We start from the raw sequence: 18648 nt of genomic DNA on the forward strand, positions 1-18648 counted from the left end.
GACCTTGTGGGGACATTTTTTGGTCTCTATAATGAATACGGCTCATAAATCACTCAGAATGAAGTATTTTCAAAATGTAAAAATGCAGAATGTTTCTGTGAGGGTTGGGTTTAGGGATAGAAGGGTGTAGAAGGATATAGTCTATAAAAATCATGATGTAAGAAATAAGAAATCCCCATAAAAGTAGCTGAACATGTGTGTTTTATGTGTCATATTTAATGAATCGTCATACAAATTATGTATAATAAAATGGAATATGGATCTCATATTTGAGGTGGACAAAATATGTACTTTTTACTCATAAATCCAAACTGAGTAAATGCAATTTGGTGCAGTTTATGGTGGCAATGTAATGTATCTTTAATGCTTGAAATGTTAATCATTGAGATGTTTTTTTTTTAAAGATTAACAGACTTTATAATTTATGTAAACATCCTTTATTGCTCTTTAACTTTCACATATATACCTCAAATATAGTTAAATATTTGGTTTAGTCAAATTGTTTTTTGTTCTGTGACCAGAGTAAATGACAGCAGGCGCATTAATTTTATTATACAGCTGTGTGCAATCAGTAGCATTTTACAACGGCTCATCCAATCAGCATTTAAATTCAGAATTGTAATCTATGTGTAAACTTCCACTGATATGTTATAGGGTAAAGAGTCTGGCTGTGTGTGTTTAGCTCATGTAAAAGTCAACTCAGGTTCTGTACAGTATGTGCACAGGACTCAGGTTTAGTTTTCTCTCACCTTCCCTGTAATCAATCTCTTTCTCAGAACCTGTAATCTCTCTGGCAGTGTTTACCCACAGGTGTTGATCCCGGTCACCTTACGTTCACCTTGGGCATGTGTAGCCCCCTTATATTCCCCCCTATCCTGACTTCCAAAGGAATGCATGATGTCAGTCATACACTGTAATTTATGACCCTGGACTCAGATTTTTTTTTGGGAAATTAAGATTTATATATAATCTGAAAGCTGAATAATAAAGCTTTCCATTGAAAATCTGGAATCCGAATATTTGACATTATACATTTCTATTTTTTAGTCTTTTCTACTATACCCTGGTATGTAAAAGTGAATTATTTATAGTATTTATTTTTTAGTATTTATTTTGTATAAAAACACAATATGTACATCTATCTATCTATCTATCTATCTATCTATCTATCTATCTATCTATCTATCTATCTATCTATCTATCTATCTATCTATCTATCTATCTATCTATCTATCTATCTATCTATCTATCTATCTATCTATCTATTAGGTACACTGTTTGTTAAAGCAAATTTCTAATTAGCCAATCACATGGCAGCAACTCAATGCATTTAGGCATGTACACATGGTCAAGATGATTTGCTGCACTTCAAACAGAGCATCACAATAGGTAAGAAAGTTGATTTGATTGACTTTGAATTGGGCGTGTCAGTGCCACATTCAAATGGCCCCCACAGTCACCAGTCATCTCAATCTAACAGAGCACCTTTGGGATGTGGTGGAATTGGAGATTTGCGTCATGGATGTGCAGCCGACAAATCTGCAACAACTGCTTGATGCTATCATGCCAGTATGGGCCAAACTCTCTGAGGAATATTTCCTGTACCTTGTTGATTCTATACCAGAAAGTATCAAAGCAGTTCTGAAGTCAAAAGTTGGTCCAACTTGGTACTGGTATGGTGTCCCTAGTAAAGTTGCCAGTAAGTGTATATGGTAATTATAATAAAGTGGCCTGTGAGAATATAATTTGGTGGTGGGCTGTTATCAGTGTTAACGTGGTGCATTAACGCGAGACTGTTTGAGCTAGGTCTATTCTATGCAAGCTATGATGACTTTCACCTTTATATTTTAGTGCGGATGTATACCTGACCCGTGAGCCCTCTGACAAAAAAGTGCCCTTCTGAATCAAATCAGCAGGATGCCCTTTTGGATCTTTTATTTACTTCGAAGACACTACTGACTACGTTTACATGGAAGTTTTCTGTAATTTTGGGTGACTTAAACTGCAGTTCTGCAGTTTCACACTCACTCATGAACATTTCATTCATGCCCCCATGACAAACTGGAGTATTAGACACAAATAGGGAGTAAGGACTGGTGAGAGAATTTAATAACACACGCCAAATGGAATGTTGTTGTTGTTGTTGTTGTTGTTGTTGTTGTTGTTGTTGTTATCGTTGTTGTCGAGACTCAAGAGTGGTGTTGTAGTGCGCCTACTGAAGGGTGGTATAGGGGGGAGGGGGTTGTGTCGCAGGGGCACTTTACATCATTTTGGAAGGGCACTTTCTATCCAACACCAAAAAGGGCATGTGCACTGCACAGGTTAAGCCCTATGTGTGCACGTGCCTGCATCTTATTGAATCTTTTATTTTCATCACCAATAATCATAGGACAGTTTCTCAAGCAGTTTGTGATGCATTTTGGAAACAGAAGGTGAGCCCCTGGTCTAATGCACCACCTTGCTTGAGAAATCTATTCTCAAAGACTTATATTTATTAGTCATCATTATTTAGGTAGCACACATATTCTGAATACCTTCAGCAGAATTCAAATGAGCCATTTTAATCTAGATTAATCTAAATTAATTCCTATATTACAGTGAGATTAATGTAGATAAAAAAGAAAGTGTATGGCTGGATATATATATTAATATAAATATTTAATACTCTTCTTTTTGGCTCATTCCGTTTATTAATCAGGGGTCACAACATCTGAATGAACCACTAACTTATCCAGCTTATGTTTTACACAGAGGATGCCCTTCCAGCAGTAACCCATCACCGGGAAACAGCCAGCCATACACTTTCATTCACACACATACACTATGGACAATTTAGCTCACCCAATTCACCTATAGCACATGTCTTTGGACTTGTTGGATGAAACCGGAGCACCCAGAGGAAAACTCACATGAACAAGGGGAGAACATGCAAACTCCACACAGAAATGCCAATTGACCCAGCCGAGGCTTGAACCAGGGAACTTATTGCTTCTAGCTTGCTTCTTGAGTTCTAACATCGCTTCCTACTGCACCAAACATAAAATGGAGCACAATGGATTAATGTCAACTTCAGTGCTCACAACATATTTGTGTTTTTACAGATGCTTCTTGATATAATGCATTTCCCTATAGAAATAAAGAATGATAATAATAAATAACTAAAAGGGCTTTTGTGATGGCCCATTGTAAGCCTTGATCTACAATTTCTTCCAGAATATCATATTTCACATTCTTCACATTCTTACAGAATTTAAATGGCTTGAGCTCTTTCATATGTTGACTTCATCAGCCTGAATGTGTGTTTGCAGGTGTTCTTAATCGAGTGCATTGGACCACTTGTCCTGTACCTGCTGTTTTATTTCAGACTGCCTTTAATCTACGCTCCCAAGTACGATTTCACCGCCAGTAAACATTTGGTTGTGCAGTAAGTATCATTGCATGCCCACAGAGGTGATTTTCTTTGACTCTGTTGGCTTGAATCCAGACACAGTGGGAACAGTGTCTCCTAACAGCTGACCTACTGGTCAAGGAAGATACTGACCCATAAGTGTATTTTGGGAATGATGTTGAGAAGCATCTGATTGATGTCTCTCAGGAATAAACTTTTATTTGATGGTTAAGCTGAACCTGTTGAACTGAGCTTCTTTCTGTTCTCCACAGTATAGCCTGTGCCTGTCACACCTTCCACTATGCAAAGAGGATCATGGAGACATTGTTTGTCCATCGCTTCTCCCATGGCACCATGCCATTTCGTAACATTTTTAAAGTGAGTATAAGTTGCAATTGTGTGTGGGTTTGCTATATATAGTTGAAGTCAGAATTATTAGCTCCCCTTTGATTTTTTTTTCTTTTTTAATTATGTTAAATAGAGCAAGGAAATTTTCACAGTATGTCTGATAATATTTTTTCTTCTGGAGAAAGTCTTATTTGTTTTATTTTGGCAAGAATGAAAGCAGTTTTTGTTTTTTAAAAACAATTTTAAGGTCAATATTATTTGCCCCTTGAAGCTATATTTTTTCGATAGTCAAACCATCGTTATACAATAACTTGCCTAATTACCCTAACCTGCCTAGTTAACCTAATTAACCTAGTTAAGCCTTTTAATGTCACTTTAAGCCGTATAGAAGTGTCTTGATAAATGGTTAGTAAAATACAATTTACTGTCATCATGGCAAAGATAAAATAAATCAGTTATTACAAATGAGTTAATAAATCTATTATGTTTAGAAATGTGTTAAATAAATCTTCTTTCTGTTAAAGAGAAATCGGGGAAAAAAATAAACGGGGGGCTAATAATTCAGGGGGGCTGACAATCCTGACTTCAACTGTATGTAAATTCCCTCTGGAATCAGTATGATTTAGTATTTTGTAATGCATTTAAAGAGCTTCTATTATGGGTTTTTGAAAATCACCTTCCTTGCAGTGTAAAACATCTCTCAGTGAATAAAAGCATCCAGCTGAGGTTTAAATCTTAAAGTTTACCATGTTTAAAACTTGATTCTTCAGGGAAAGAGTCAAACTATGGTTCCCCTTCGGGGGGAACTTCAGCACTATAAGTGGATTTGATTGTTAAAATCCACGTATGGGAGGTTCGGTTCAGAAGCTACTCGTCTGAAAGAGTATTGAACAGGCCAATTAAGAATGAATTGGCAGCGCAAGCCTGCGCAGGTGAGCGGCATAAGCAATCAACTGAGTATATAAGCTCACCTGGCGCCAGCAGACGCCATCCTTTTCGCTTCAGAGACTTTCTGATCGAGTCGATGAGGGTTCCTCCTGCTGTGACCAGCGATTCTGAGCGAACGAGAGCATTCTCCCGGTCCAGAGTGTGTACACGCAGCGCCAGACGGTCGAGCTGGGTTTCTCCCTTGCCTGGCGTTCTTTGGGTCCGGTCCTCCAGAGCGGTGCGTATAAAGTTGCAAACTTCACAGAAAGAGCAACACAGTCGTGCAGCACGTCCTTTTCAGGACGGCGCTCCGACTGTGCGTTTCTGGATGCGGTGGTTTCCTGTCCTCGGATGATGGGCGCGGGCACTGCGTTACATGTCTGGGGGTCCAGCATGTTAATGCGCTGCTCGCGGGCAGTTCATGTCGTCATTGCGATGCCATGACTGTTGCGCAAGATCGCGGTTAGCCTTTGCAAAAAGGCGAACCACCCCAGTTGTCCCCTGCTCTGCAGCGGGCACTCGGGCAGATCTGAGGGTTTCAGCGAGAGATAATCCGTCGCCCACGGGCCCGCGGACCTCCCGCTCCTCTAAGCGCTCCATCCAAGCTTCGGGCGGGGGAAGCAACCCGTCTAACAGATGGTAGCCCTTACGCCCGATGACACCGGAGACCAGATGTCCACCGCGGCATCGGAGGGTGGGCTTTCATTGTCCGATGATGATCCAGACCCGCTCGCCCCCTTCGGGCTGGTGAGTGCTGTCACTACGGATCCTGAAACGGACATGTTAGCCGTGCTTTCCTGGGCTGCTTCGGCCGTGGGTTGGAGATAGTTTATCCCCCAGCTCCGCGGCCGGACCGACGCGGTCTTGTAAAGCACTTTTTTCTGCTCGTGCTGCGTGTCCCTCCACCCTAACCACTCTTGACGGTGAAACAGCCAGGGGGTATGTGGCGATTCCTCAAGTTGAGTGCGCGATGGCGGTAAATCCGCGCGGCGCCTCTTCTTGGCGGGGTCCGCCTCGTCTCCCATCCAAAGCCTGTAAGTTATCTACCTCCCTCGGAGCTAGAGCTTACATAGCTGCGGGCCAGGCTGCTTCCGCCTTGCATGCGATAGCCACCTACCAGTGCTACCAAGCGCAGGCGCTGGCCGAGCTGCACGAGGGTGGGTCCAACCCAGGCTTACGAGCTTCGCACCGCCGCCGACTTAGCTCTTCGGACTACTGAGTCCGCTGCGTGTGCGTTGGGGAGGACGATGTCCACATTAGTGGTCCAGGAGCGCCACCCCTGGCTGATATGCGCAAAGTCGACAAAGTCCGCTTTCTTGACTTCCCCATATCCCCAGCCAGGTTCGGCGACACTGTCTGTGAATTCACCCAGGAATTCAAGGCGGTGAGAGAGCAGTTGGTGGGTGATGTCTTATCGGCGGTCCGTAGCCCGCTCCGCTCGCCGTGCCATTCATACCTGCTCCTCGCCGAAGGCGCCCGCCTACGAGAGCTGCTCCGCCCCCGCACACGCCTCCGGCGAAGCGAGCGCGTCGGGCACCTCGGAAGCAGGCAGCCCCCCTGCCCAGAACGCCGCTAAGTCCGGCAACGGACCGCGAAGCGCCCCTGGGACAGGCCATCTGGAGAAGAGGGAACTTGCTCTTTCCCCGCTGGAGGGCGGGGCCCCATTTCCAACGGCACTTTTTACTGCCATGAAAACATTATGAAAGGGCACTTTTCACTTCCCCAGATGTGACAGCCCGAAATCTGCCAGTCTGGGACGCTATGCTTTCTAGCTTGTAGATTCGGTGCGTTTCGCCAGTGGCTCACGAGCGCTGAGAGGACGGTCTCCTTTCTCCCACCCCTCGAGCCTCCCCTCCGGAGCTCGGGTTCGGAGTGAGAGCAAATATCTCACCTCCAGCTTTTCCGTGGGACCCGCGAGCTTCCCGGATCAGCACACCCACTCCGCGCTGCCCCACTGCTGGTACGTCAGCCCCCTGTCCGCCCCTGTCTTGCGAGAGGAGATTGCTGTCCTCCTGGCGAAGGATGCAATCGAGCCGCTCCCTCCAGCCGAGATGGAGAGCGGGTTTTACAGCCCACACTTCATCGTGCCCAAAAAGAGCGGTGGGTCACGGCCAATCCTAGATCTGCGAGTTTTGAACAGCTGCCTGCACAAGCTGCCGTTCAGAATGCTCACGCAGAAGCGCATCCTCCGGTGCGTTCGTCCTCTGGGTTGGTCTGCAGCATTAGACCTGATGGACGCGTATTTCCATGTCTCCACTCTTCCTCGCCACCGACAGTTTCTGCGGTTTGCGTTTGAAGGTCGAGCTTGGCAATACAAAGCCCTCCCCTTCGGGCTCTCTCTGTCTCCGCGGGTTCTCACCAAGCCCGCGGAGGGTGCCTCAGCGCCCCTTCGGCTCGCGGGCATCTGCATACTCGATTTCTTTACGACTGGCTGATTTTTGCCCTCTCTCGGAGCAATTGATTATGCACAGAGACAAAGTGCTCTGGCACTTCCACCTGTGGGGGTTTCAGGTCAACCGAGAAAAGAGCAAACTCGCCCCCGTGCAGAGGATCTCTTCTCTCGGGCTGGAGTTGGACTCGGTCACCATGGCAGCGCGCCTCTCCGGAGAGCGCGCTCAGCTGATGCTGTACTGTCTGAGAGAGCTCGACAGTAAAATAGTGGTCCCACTGAAACTATTTCAGAGGCTCCTGGGGCATATGGCATCCGCAGCCGCTTCATGCCGCTCGGATTATTCTATATGAGACCACTTCAGCACTGGCTGATCACGATCGAGTCCCCAGACGCGCATGGCACGCGCGCGCACACAGAGTCTCTGTTACTGCGCTGTGTCGCCACGCCCTCAGCCCTTGGAGCGACCCCTCGTTCCTACAGGCCTGGGTGTCTCTAGAACAGGCGTCCAGTCTTGTTGTCGTTTCAGCAGACGCTTCCAACACGGGCTGGGGGGCTGTGCGTTGCGGGCATGCGGCTGCGGACCTGTGGAAAGGTACCCAGTTGCATTGGCATATCGCCTGGAGCTGTTGGCAGTGTTCCTCGCTCTCCACCGTTTTTTTCCGGTGCTGGAGCGGCAACACGTGCTGGTCAGGACGGACAGTACGGCGGCGGTGGCGTATATCAACTGTATAGGGGGTATGCGCTCTCGCCGCATGCCTCAGCTCGCCCGCCGTCTGCTCCTCTGGAGTCATCCGCGGCTGAAATCGCTGCACGCCATTCATATTCAGGCAAGCTCAACCGTGCAGCCGATGCGCTCACGGCAGCCTTGCGTCCTGGAGAATGGAGACTCCACCCCGAGTCTGTTCAGCTGATATGGGCGCGATTCGGGGAAGCCCAGATCGATCTGTTGCTTCCCCCGAGATCGCTCATTGCCAGTTGGCAATATACATACAGCTGGCCTCGGGGCACGCGCAATACGCGTTTTCCCCAGTTAGCCTGCTCGCGCAGTTACTGTGCAAGGTCAGGGAGAACGAGGAACAGGTTGCTGATTGCGCCCCTCTGGCCCAACCGGACCTGGATGTCAGAGCTCTCCCTTGCGATAGCCCTCCCCTGGCAGTCCCTTCGAGAGAGCACCTACTCTCTCAGGGACAGGGCACCACCTGGCACCCTCGCCGATCTTTGGAGATTTTTAGACGCGAGGAAGACTTAGGTAACCTCCGATTGCGGTGGCTAATACCGTCACTCGGGCTAGAGCCCCCTCCCCGAGCGCGCCTATGCCCTGACGTGGAGTCTATTCACTGAATGGTGTGTCTCTCGCTGAGAAGACCCCCGTAATTTGCCAGATCAGCGTTGTGCTTTCTTTACGCCGAGAGAAGTTGGAGAGCAGGCTGTCGCCCTCCACACTCAAGGTTACGTGGCTGCCATCTCCGCTCTCATAACGCGGTGGCTGGCAGCACCGTGGGAATGCATAACCTCATCATCCGGTTCCTCAGGGGCGTTAAGCGAATTAATCAACCCGCCCCCTCTCATGCCCTCTAGGATCTCGCCCTCGCTACACAAGCCGCGTCAGATCCCTTCGATCCTCGACTCAGTATTTTTCTGTCCCTGAAGACAGCTCTGCTGGTCGCGTTGATATCGATTAGAGGGTCGGGGACCCGGAGGCATTTTTCGGTCAGTGACTCGTGCCTGTAATTGGGCTGGCTTCTCTCACGTCCTGAGACTCCGCCCGCGATATGTGCCCAAGGTTCCTACCACTCCGTTTTAATACGAGGTAGTGAGCCTGCAAGCACTGCCCTCGGAGGAGGCAGACCCAGCCCTTCTTTACTGTCCAGTTCGCGTTTGCTGTAGAGCTGCGGGCTGGGTGACACCCAACACATTTGCAAGGTTTTACAATCTGCGAGTGGAGCCGGTTTCCTCAAGGGTATTAGGTAACCCTTGGTGATTGAGGAAACAATTCGGTAGGGTGTTGAAACACGCTTGCTGCGCCATTTTCCCTAACACGGAGATACGTGCGCCTTTTTATCTGTCAGTAAAGTTCCCCGTCAGGTGAGCCCTGCAGATTCCTCCGTGGCCCCCAGCACTGACTCAGCGGAGGAGTCACTTGCTGGCCCACTACGTTGTAGGTCTGCCCGCTGGTCAGCCCGCGTTTTGGGTAAAGGTGCCTGCTATGCGTGATCCCCACTAGGCGATCCCATATGCTTATTCCGCCACGGTTAAGTCCCCCCCTGGGCGGACCCGTGTCTTCCCTCCCCGCTAACCACTCTTTTGCTATGCGTACTCCCCCTTTTTAGGGCTAGTCCATATGTAAATTCTGCCATCTATCCCCCCTTGGGTAACGGATGGCCTCCGCAGCGTCCTCCCTATCGGGATTGCACGCTTCCCAACGTATTGTCGTATTTTCCTAGAATTATCTAGATGCTCACGACTTCCCAAAAAATATATCTAAATCCGTAAAACTTCTGTTGAAGTAGGATAAATTAGGGCCAGGGACACGTTGGAGGACCGCGCCCCCCATGATGTGAGTGCGTCACGCTTGCTTGACTATCTCCTCATCGGGGGTGTTGGTAAGGTGCAGTCATTATGGCACTTTCAATGCGCTCCCATACGTGGATTTTAACAATCAAATCCACTTATAGTGCTGAAGTTCCCCCCGAAGGGGAACGTTCGAGGTTACTAAAGTAACCCTTCGTTCCCCGAGGAGGGGAACGGAAGCACTATACTCCGTCACCATAATGACTGTCCCTTAGCTGTTGAAAGTCTCTTCAGCTTAAAAAGGATAGCGTCTGCTGGCGCCAGGTGAGCTTATATACTCAGTTGATTGCTTATGCCGCTCACCTGCGCAGGCTTGCGCTGCCAATTCATTCTTAATTGGCCTGTTCAATACTCTTTCAGACGAGTAGCTTCTGAACCGAACCTCCCATACGTGGATTTTAACAATCAAATCCACTTATAGTGCTTCCGTTCCCCTCCTCGGGGAACGAAGGGTTACTTTAGTAACCTCGAACGTTAGCCAGATATGCGGCCAGTTATGAAGCTGTGGGGAATAAAGGGTTAAAGTTCATTTTCACAACAATACCACAGTATACCCGAGACGCAGTGGCGCAGTAGGTAGTGCTGTCACTACAGCAAAAAGTTCACTGGGTCGAGCCTTGGCTGGGTCAGTTGGCGTTTCTGTGTGAAGTTTGCATGTTCTCCCCCTGTTCGCTTGGGTTTCCTCCGGGTGTTCCGGTTTCCCCTATACAAGTCCAAAGACATGTGGTAAAGGTGAATTGGGTTAACTTACTTGTCCGTAGTGTATGTGTGTGAATGTGTGTATGGATGTTTCCCAGTGATTCAGGACTCACAGCAGTAAATATTAAAACACATTGAACTGAACTGAGCTAATCTAAACTGAACTGAGCTTAAACTCTGAAAATTGAACTACACAGTTTCAGTTCACTATAATCTTCTATGTGAAGCTGCTTTGACACAATCTACATTGTAAAAGTGCTATACAAATAAAGATGAATTGAATTGAATGAATGACCACAGTATGTGCTGTGTTTGTTCCTGTTATTTTTCTGATGATTGACCTTTTTATAATACATAAAACAGGCTCTTTAAAAAAATGTAATACCCCAGACTGCATTAATCGATCAAAAATATTGAAATAAGTTTTGTTTTTCAAAATATGCTGACAGCTACACAGTAAAATAAATCTGTAAATTTGCAGTTTTCCATATTTTGTGATTAATGTTTTTATTTTATTTTATTTTATTTTAAAATTTTTTTTTTTTACTTTTGAATTGTGTTATGCACCCTTAATCTTTCTTCCAACAACTTTTCACCTTAAAAAAGTGACTTTTAATGACATTTATAATAGTTTAAAGCAGAGATGGCCAAACGGGCCTATAAGCCAAATTTCAGAAATATAGTACAAAGATGGGAACTGGCCACAGGAACAGTTCCCATTTTTGTTTCAAAACTGGCCACAGGAACAGTTCTTGTGAAGAAAAGATGTGGTAGATGTTGAGAAGCGTGAAGAATGTTTAGAATGGTCACAGACAAACCACAGACCACCTCCAAAGAGCTCCAGTAATGTCTTGCTGCTGATAATGTCCGCAGTCCAGCACATTCTTCACAAAGCACGGCTTAATGGAAGGATGAGTCGTTTGAGGTATGTAAAGGCTGGACAAGAATGAATCATTTTGGAAAAATATACTGTGGACAGATGCCACAACCATAGGCACTTTGCATGGTGGAAAAAGAACACAGCATTCCAGGGGAAGAACTTGCTCCTTACTGTAAAATTTGATGGAGGGTCTATCATGCTGTGTGAATGTATGGCAAGCACAATACTGGAAACCTTGTCAGAGTTAAAGGTTGCATGGATTCCGCCCAGTATCAGCAGATTCTGTAGAACAATATTCAGGATGAAGTTGTGGCAGGGCTGGATGTTTCAACATGACTATGACCCTGAGCACAGTTCCTGATGTACCAAGGAATTAATGCTCCGACATGATACAATATCCTATAGAGTAGCCATGTCAGTCCCCAGACTTAAACATCATTGAACATCTATGGATTGATTTGAAAAGGGCTGTTCACGCTCAGCAGTGTCAGCACCCATTAAACCTGACTGAACTGGAGAAATGATGCAAGGAAGAATGGTACAAAATGCCTTCAGCAAGAATTCAGGAACTCATCCTTGACTATAAAAAGCATCTACAGGCTTGTACTACAACAAAAGGTGACGCTAGAAAAGATTCAAAAGATTTTTTTATGACCTAAATTGCATTGCATCTGTTGATCAAACAAATGTTATGTCAGAATTGAAATGTTGCTTTTTCACAGGGGTATAAAATATTTCCAAATGAAATTGCTGATTTGACAGAACAGCAGGCTTGTATTTCTGAAAAATGATCAGGGGTGCCCAAACTTTGCATAAAGCTGTATGGATGCAAACCAATTGTAGGAGAACAAAATAAAATGATCAACTTACACCTAACTTATGATACGGACGCTTACACTGATTGAAAACATTGTGTCTTTTCATCAAGTAATTGTTTCTTCAACAGAACTGCATATATCACTGGTGCTTTGCTGCATGGATGGCTTATTACATCAATCACCCTCTCTACACAACGCCATGTATGTAACCCATATCTACCATATTATTGTGTCCATTATTACTGCACTAAATAGCTGTTGTTAAATTCAATATGTTTATGTGCAGATTATGGTGAGAAGCAGGTGAAGACAGCGCTGGGAATCTTCCTAGTAAGCAATTTCGCTGCTATGACTCCTGTAATGTATAATGTATCAGTTTTATCAAACCTCTTCATTTAATGACTTGTAATGTTTGTAGTTCTGCCAACTTGGAAGCTTCTCAATTCATATGGCTCTGCGCAGTCTTAAACTACCTGGTAAGTCTATAAAATATATATATTTTTAAAAATCCAAACTCTCAAATCAAACACAGGTTTTGTTGATATGATATTGTTTTTTACGAAGGCTCAAAGACTAAGAAGATTCCTTATCCAACAAAGAATCCTTTTACATGGATATTTGCACTTGTTTCGTGTCCAAACTACACATACGAGGTGAGATGCATGAATGATTGTGCTGTTAATTATTCCATGTATTGTAGTGTTGCAGTGATGATAATGAAATTGCAGTGATGATAACCATTGAGTGCAGACTCACTAAGCCACTCTATACACCTGTTCAGCTGTTTTTTAATATCTGATTATCCAATCAAATGGTAGCAAATCACTATTTTTTCTACCCTGTTTCTCAGGCCTTTGGCTTGGGGGGGAGGTTTGGGTAGTTTGGAAGACTCACCCCTCACTAACAAAGGTCCAAAATTTGTCCCATACATGAGGTCATTTGTCCTATTTTGACTGCTTTGCCATCATAAATGGTGAAAATAACCCATCGAAAATTCCGAGTTATAAAGTCAGAACTCTGAGTTATAAAGTCGCAATTCCAATGTATAAAGTCAGAATTCTGAGTAATAAAAGTGCAATTCTGAGTTATAAAATCAGAATTTTGATATAAAGTCGCAATTCTGAGTTGTAAAGTCAGACTTTGAGTTGTAAGGTCGCAATTCTGAGTTATAAAGTAAGAATTCTGAGTCATAAAGTCACAATTTCGAGTAATAAAGTCGTAATTCTGAGGTTTAAAGTCAAAATTCTGAGTTATAAAATCTGTGTTGTAAAGTCAGACTTTGAGTTGTAAAGTCGCAATTCTGAGTTATAAAGTCGTAATTCTGAGTTATAAAGTCAGAATTTTAAGTTATAAAGTAGACATTTCGAGTTATGAAGTCAGAATTCCGAGTTATAAATTCAGAATTCTGATTTATAAAGCCAGAATTTTATAAATAGTGAAAATAACCCATCAAAAAAAGCTTTAAGACCTGAAATCCTGGTGTGAAGGTTTATCAGTTTTGGTCAATGCAAACAATTATTTTTCAAGAGTCCAACATCCAGTTGTGCATAAAACATCTAAATGAAGTCATCTTTCAATACTGTATTGTTTTTAAAAAGAGAAAACATTTGACAAGGGACTTTTATTCTATAAATCTAAGACTTTATTCTTAAAAGAAAACATGATCAATAAAAAAAGTGTGTTGGACTTTACGAGAAGGGCAAGAAAAATTGTGAAGCTCTAAATTATGTGCCAACAACAGAGATGCGAATCCAAAGGGTTTATTAAACAGAACGGTCGGGCAAGCAATGGTCAACACAGGCAAACAGATGTAGCCTATACAGGAAATCCAGAGTCAGTAAACAGGCAGATGGTCAAAAGGCAGGCAGCAGACAAAGTAAATAAACAAAGCAAGGGTCAAAAACACGGCAAAGAAACCACATCATAATGTTTACAAACAGTATAACAAAACTCGGCACTAAAGAGGGAGGGGGCTCTATTTTGATGGTCCAAGCGCAAAGCGCAAAGCGCAAACACTTTCAGGGTGTGTCAGAATGCATTTTTTCTGATATAAGTACGGAAAAATACGCTTTGCGCCGTGGCGCATGGTCTAAAAGGGTTAAGTTTATTTTCTTAATGAGTTATAGGTGTGTTTTGAGAATAAAACAAACAGAGTTTCATCTTCTATTCCATTTAAGAGTCAGTTGTGTCACGCCATAAGCGCATTTGCTATTTACATGACGTAAAGTAAGTCTAAGTGAAAAAACTGAGCATTTAACTAGCAAGAAAACACTTAAACAGAGCATCTACTGCGCGAAAATGAGAGATAAATGATCTACTTTCACTTTCGCTCTCGTGGATAGGGAAACCTTTATGCACAGACATCAATTAGTCTAAAAATAATTAATTTTATTAGTTAAGTGCAATTATTAGTTTTAAAACTATTTCTAAATTTAGTTCTAATTTCCAGCAAATGAATAAATGAACAATAATAACGAAGTGTGTTTAAAAACCTGAGTTATATCCTAAAACACATGCTGTGCCCCATATGGTCTAAAACCTGAAGATGGGCAAATCTAAGCTCGTTTTAAATAAAACAAATATAAAAATAGATATAATAAATAATACTGCTAATAAAAATAACATTATACAAAAGCAAATTGTTATGAATGAACTGAAAAAGCCTCCCGATATGAAGAAGATATAAAAGCAGTGCTTTTTCATATTTACGTAGGCTAGAAAATAATATTTTTGTAATATTTTAACCCTATATATTTATATCCTATATATATATATATATATATATATATATATATATATATATATATATATATATATATATATATATATATATATATATATCCTTATTATTTACATTTTTTATATGTAAAGTTATTTGCGTATTGCTCTACATCTTGTGTGTAGGCAGTTAAGCAGTGTGTAAGCGAGGCACAACTCTGCGCTGGACTTAAGATCGGGTTTGTTTTGGTCTATTGAAAAATCAATTATAGTTTCTCAAAATAGCAACGCGCCAGCAATGCGCCTCAGAATGCCTTCCTTTTTAGACCAAAACACCTATGGGCGCACATATGAGCGCAAATGCATTTGCTATTTAAACGGCGTAGCGCAACGGCTCAAAACGACTCTTGCGCCAAGCTGAATCTAGCAAAAATCTATTGTGTCGCGCCTTGCGCCACATTGCGTCGGGTGTATGATAGGGTCCAGGGTGTGCTGTATAAATAGTCAGTGTAATCAGTTCATGGGTAGTTTCAGCTGTGTCTGACTGCATCTAGGCCAGGCATCTGATTGGTGCATGACTGGATCTTGTAGTCCATATACCAGTAGATTTGTCCTGTAGTCCTATGTGATGTGCGTTCTTTAGGGTTTAGATTGCTGATCAGTGTGACTATTATGTTTTAGTCAGAATTTGTTCATTTGAATAATAAAAAACTGTGGAAAGTTGGCCTGTTTGTTATTTGCTTAATAACTTATTTTATGCTAAAGTTTCCAATTAAACTCTTTTTTTTTTCTAATGGTAAAGGATGTAATACATTACAATTTAAAAAACAAATATTTGTCACATTTCTTTATTCTAAATATCTAGAATTTTTTTTTGGTATCCAACAAGCTAATACAGCTAAAATATAATGTTTAAAATGCTTTAAATGTCAACTAAATTCAGTATTAAAATTAATTAAATAAATTGAAAATGAGAGCAAATAACTGCAAAAAGGTCCACTTTTTGAGAAAAAAGAACTGCCCCTTTTACTAGGCTGGCTACAGACCTGTTTCTACACCTCTGGTATTGTTTCAGAAACTGCTACTAAGAAATATGAGATTTTAAACTAACAAAGAGTGTGGTAATGTCTGTAAGAGACTTTCTAGATCGAATTATGCATGTTTATAAACGTTTTCCCTAATTCTGGTCTTTACTTTGCATGTTTGAGAGAAAGAACCCTTAATAGTAATGCAGGGCTGACCTCTACTGGCCACATCGAGTAGCAATAGATACTGAATTGTGCTTTTGCAGGTGGGATCTTGGCTTGGATTCACGCTCATGACCCAGTGTGTGCCTGTCTTGTTCTTCACCGTGGTGGGATTCATCCAGATGACGGTCTGGGCCAAAGGAAAGCATCGCAGTTACCTAAAGGAGTTCAAGGAGTATCCCACACTGCGCTCACCAATCCTGCCCTTCGTCCTGTAGCACTGATAAGATCGAATTGTTTTTAAAACAAATAAAAATCTGTATAAATATACAGCAAGTCTTAATATATTGATGTATGAAAAACTGACTGTAGCACATTGAGACACTCTAATGAATTTATGACAGGTCATTCTATTTTAATAGCCACCAATGGAGAAATGACTAATGCCATAAAGTGAATTAAGGGATACTGTTCTTTTATCTTGAGCTTATTTTAATGACTGACTGAAGTGAAATTCAATGAATTTTCTGTAGCTGATATTTATCATGTGCCTTATTTGACTGCTACATTTCCATGTATTACATCTAAAGTTTGTCCAACAACCTATTAAAACACATCAGGCTGTATGTAAAACGTACATTATATTTTGCAATAAAAAACACCCCTTTAAAAACTGTTTTGCACTGCAACATTCTGAAATTCAAGCTAATAAACATGTAATTTTTAGGAGAATCACATTTCTGAATATTTATATCACAAAATAGGTACACTGTAAAATATCTTGATCTATTTAAAGCAAATTCTACACTACTATTATTGTTCAAAGGTTTGTTTCATATTTTTAATGAATGATGAAATAAAGTAAATATACAGTTATACTGTCCAATTACTTTTGGACTCTTAACAAGTGCGAGGCACATATGCAAACTGTTGTAAATCCTGCACCGTTCACCTGATTTGAATGTAAATAACCTCAAATTAAAGCTCACAGTCGGCAGGTAAAGCTCATCTTGTTTAATTTTAAATCGACTGTGTTTGGTGTATAGAGCCAAAAATGTTAGGATTGCCTCAATGTCCAATTATTTATGGACCTAACTATATATTTTTTATTTTAATTTGGCCTAAACACTTATTTTATATACAGAAATATTCCTGTAAGGGCAAAGCTAAATTTTCAGCATCATTAATCTCTTCTTCTGTCTTAATCTTTTTGAAATCAGTTTAATTATTTAATAATTCATTAATAATTCAGTTATTATTAATTGCTACTCATTTATTAATAATATTTTCATTTTCGATGTTGAAAGCAGTTGCTTTTTATTTCACAATACACTGATGAATAGAATTTTGTAAAAAAAAAAAAGTCTTGCTAAATAAGATATTAATTATAATTTAATTTTAAAATCTTACTGAATGCAAATCTTTATTCTTTCCTCTTTTTTTTGAATTGCGACCTAAATGTTAATGCAAGTTTCAGCACTTGAATTATAACCATTTAGGTTTCGTTCTCTGTTAAACTGCATCCAGTATTAACACTTCTTTTTCAGTGCTGGAATCAAATACCCACTTTGTTCAAGTGCCCACTTTAAGCCAAATATCAAAACACCTGACTATAACTGACTAAAAAGCTGAATTTCCATGACTCATAATGAAAAAAGGCAGCTGTTTTGCTCATACATTAATAATTCAGCAGGGCCTCAAATCAGCAACCTTGTAGTTGTAAGGCGATCGTGCCACCCACTGTGCCACTGTGACGCCCCATATTTGATTAATTATTAGTAGTAAAGCTTTTCTGCCATCTACTTTTGAACCCCCATTCATTCTGAAGCCAAACTCTCAAAAATGTTTATTATGTGGTAAACTGCATTAGATTTAACTCACTGACAGCTGATGGAATTAATGTGAAATATGGAAGCAAAATAATGCCAAATGTCTTTGAAACAAAACAGGTTGTTGAATAGCACTACAGGAAAATTCAAAGCATTGAGTTAACAAGTGCTTGCATTTTAATCAGAGCTAAATTTATTACTGCCAGTGTTATAAATAGTGATTTTCTGAAGTGAAATTTATTGCATTTTAACTTTTTTACATTTTATTTTTTTATTGACCTTACATTTTTTTTATTGAACTTACACTTATATACAACAAAGCCCAAGATACACTCAACAAAGATAAAAAAATCTATCTATCTATCTATCTATCTATCTATCTATCTATCTATCTATCTATCTATCTATCTATCTATCTATCTATCTATCTATCTATCTATCTATCTATCTATCTATCTATCTATCATTTGGGATGCCACGGTTCTCAATATAATATTGAACCGTACGACCTCCTTGGTTCAATCCGCGCTTGTGAATTGCGGTTTTCTCGGTTTTGCGTTTAAATAATTTCTGTACGTTTTTATCTCCTCGAATTGACTTTGTTGAGAGGGTGCTCGCTGCAGAGCCATTTCATTTGAGCAGAGCTGAGCTCCAGCGAGGGGGAGCATGAGCTCTCGCTCCTCCTCCTGTAAGCTGTTTTAATGCGTACGCCAACCCCACCCCTAACCCTACCCCCAGTGACATCACTCGTAGAAGAAGTGCCCCTCGCTGGAGCTCAGCTCGCCCAAATGGCTCTGCAGCGAGCACCACTTGACTGTGTTTGCCTCTATGTCCATGAACTGAGATGAGGAAACTCCTTCCCACGAATAAATATCCAATTACTATGCTCTA

At 41.9% G+C, this 18648-nt stretch overlaps 1 protein-coding gene across 1 annotated transcript in view; it reads left to right on the forward strand.

Annotated features, from left to right (window-relative positions):
- tecra (trans-2,3-enoyl-CoA reductase a) overlaps positions 1-16401 on the forward strand; it is a 31975-nt gene extending 15574 nt beyond the window's left edge. Inside the window, exons 5-11 of the mRNA XM_001921316.7 lie at positions 3309-3424; positions 3661-3766; positions 12152-12224; positions 12310-12353; positions 12442-12499; positions 12588-12676; positions 16033-16401. Of these exons, the coding sequence (XP_001921351.2) occupies positions 3309-3424; positions 3661-3766; positions 12152-12224; positions 12310-12353; positions 12442-12499; positions 12588-12676; positions 16033-16206 (660 nt within the window). The 3' untranslated portion in view covers positions 16207-16401. The remainder of the gene's footprint in view (positions 1-3308; positions 3425-3660; positions 3767-12151; positions 12225-12309; positions 12354-12441; positions 12500-12587; positions 12677-16032) is intronic.
- Positions 16402-18648: the final 2247 nt, after the last annotated feature.

The sequence above is a fragment of the Danio rerio genome, chromosome 3, assembly GCF_049306965.1.
Source record: "Danio rerio strain Tuebingen ecotype United States chromosome 3, GRCz12tu, whole genome shotgun sequence".
In the NCBI taxonomy this organism is placed as follows: domain Eukaryota; kingdom Metazoa; phylum Chordata; class Actinopteri; order Cypriniformes; family Danionidae; genus Danio; species Danio rerio.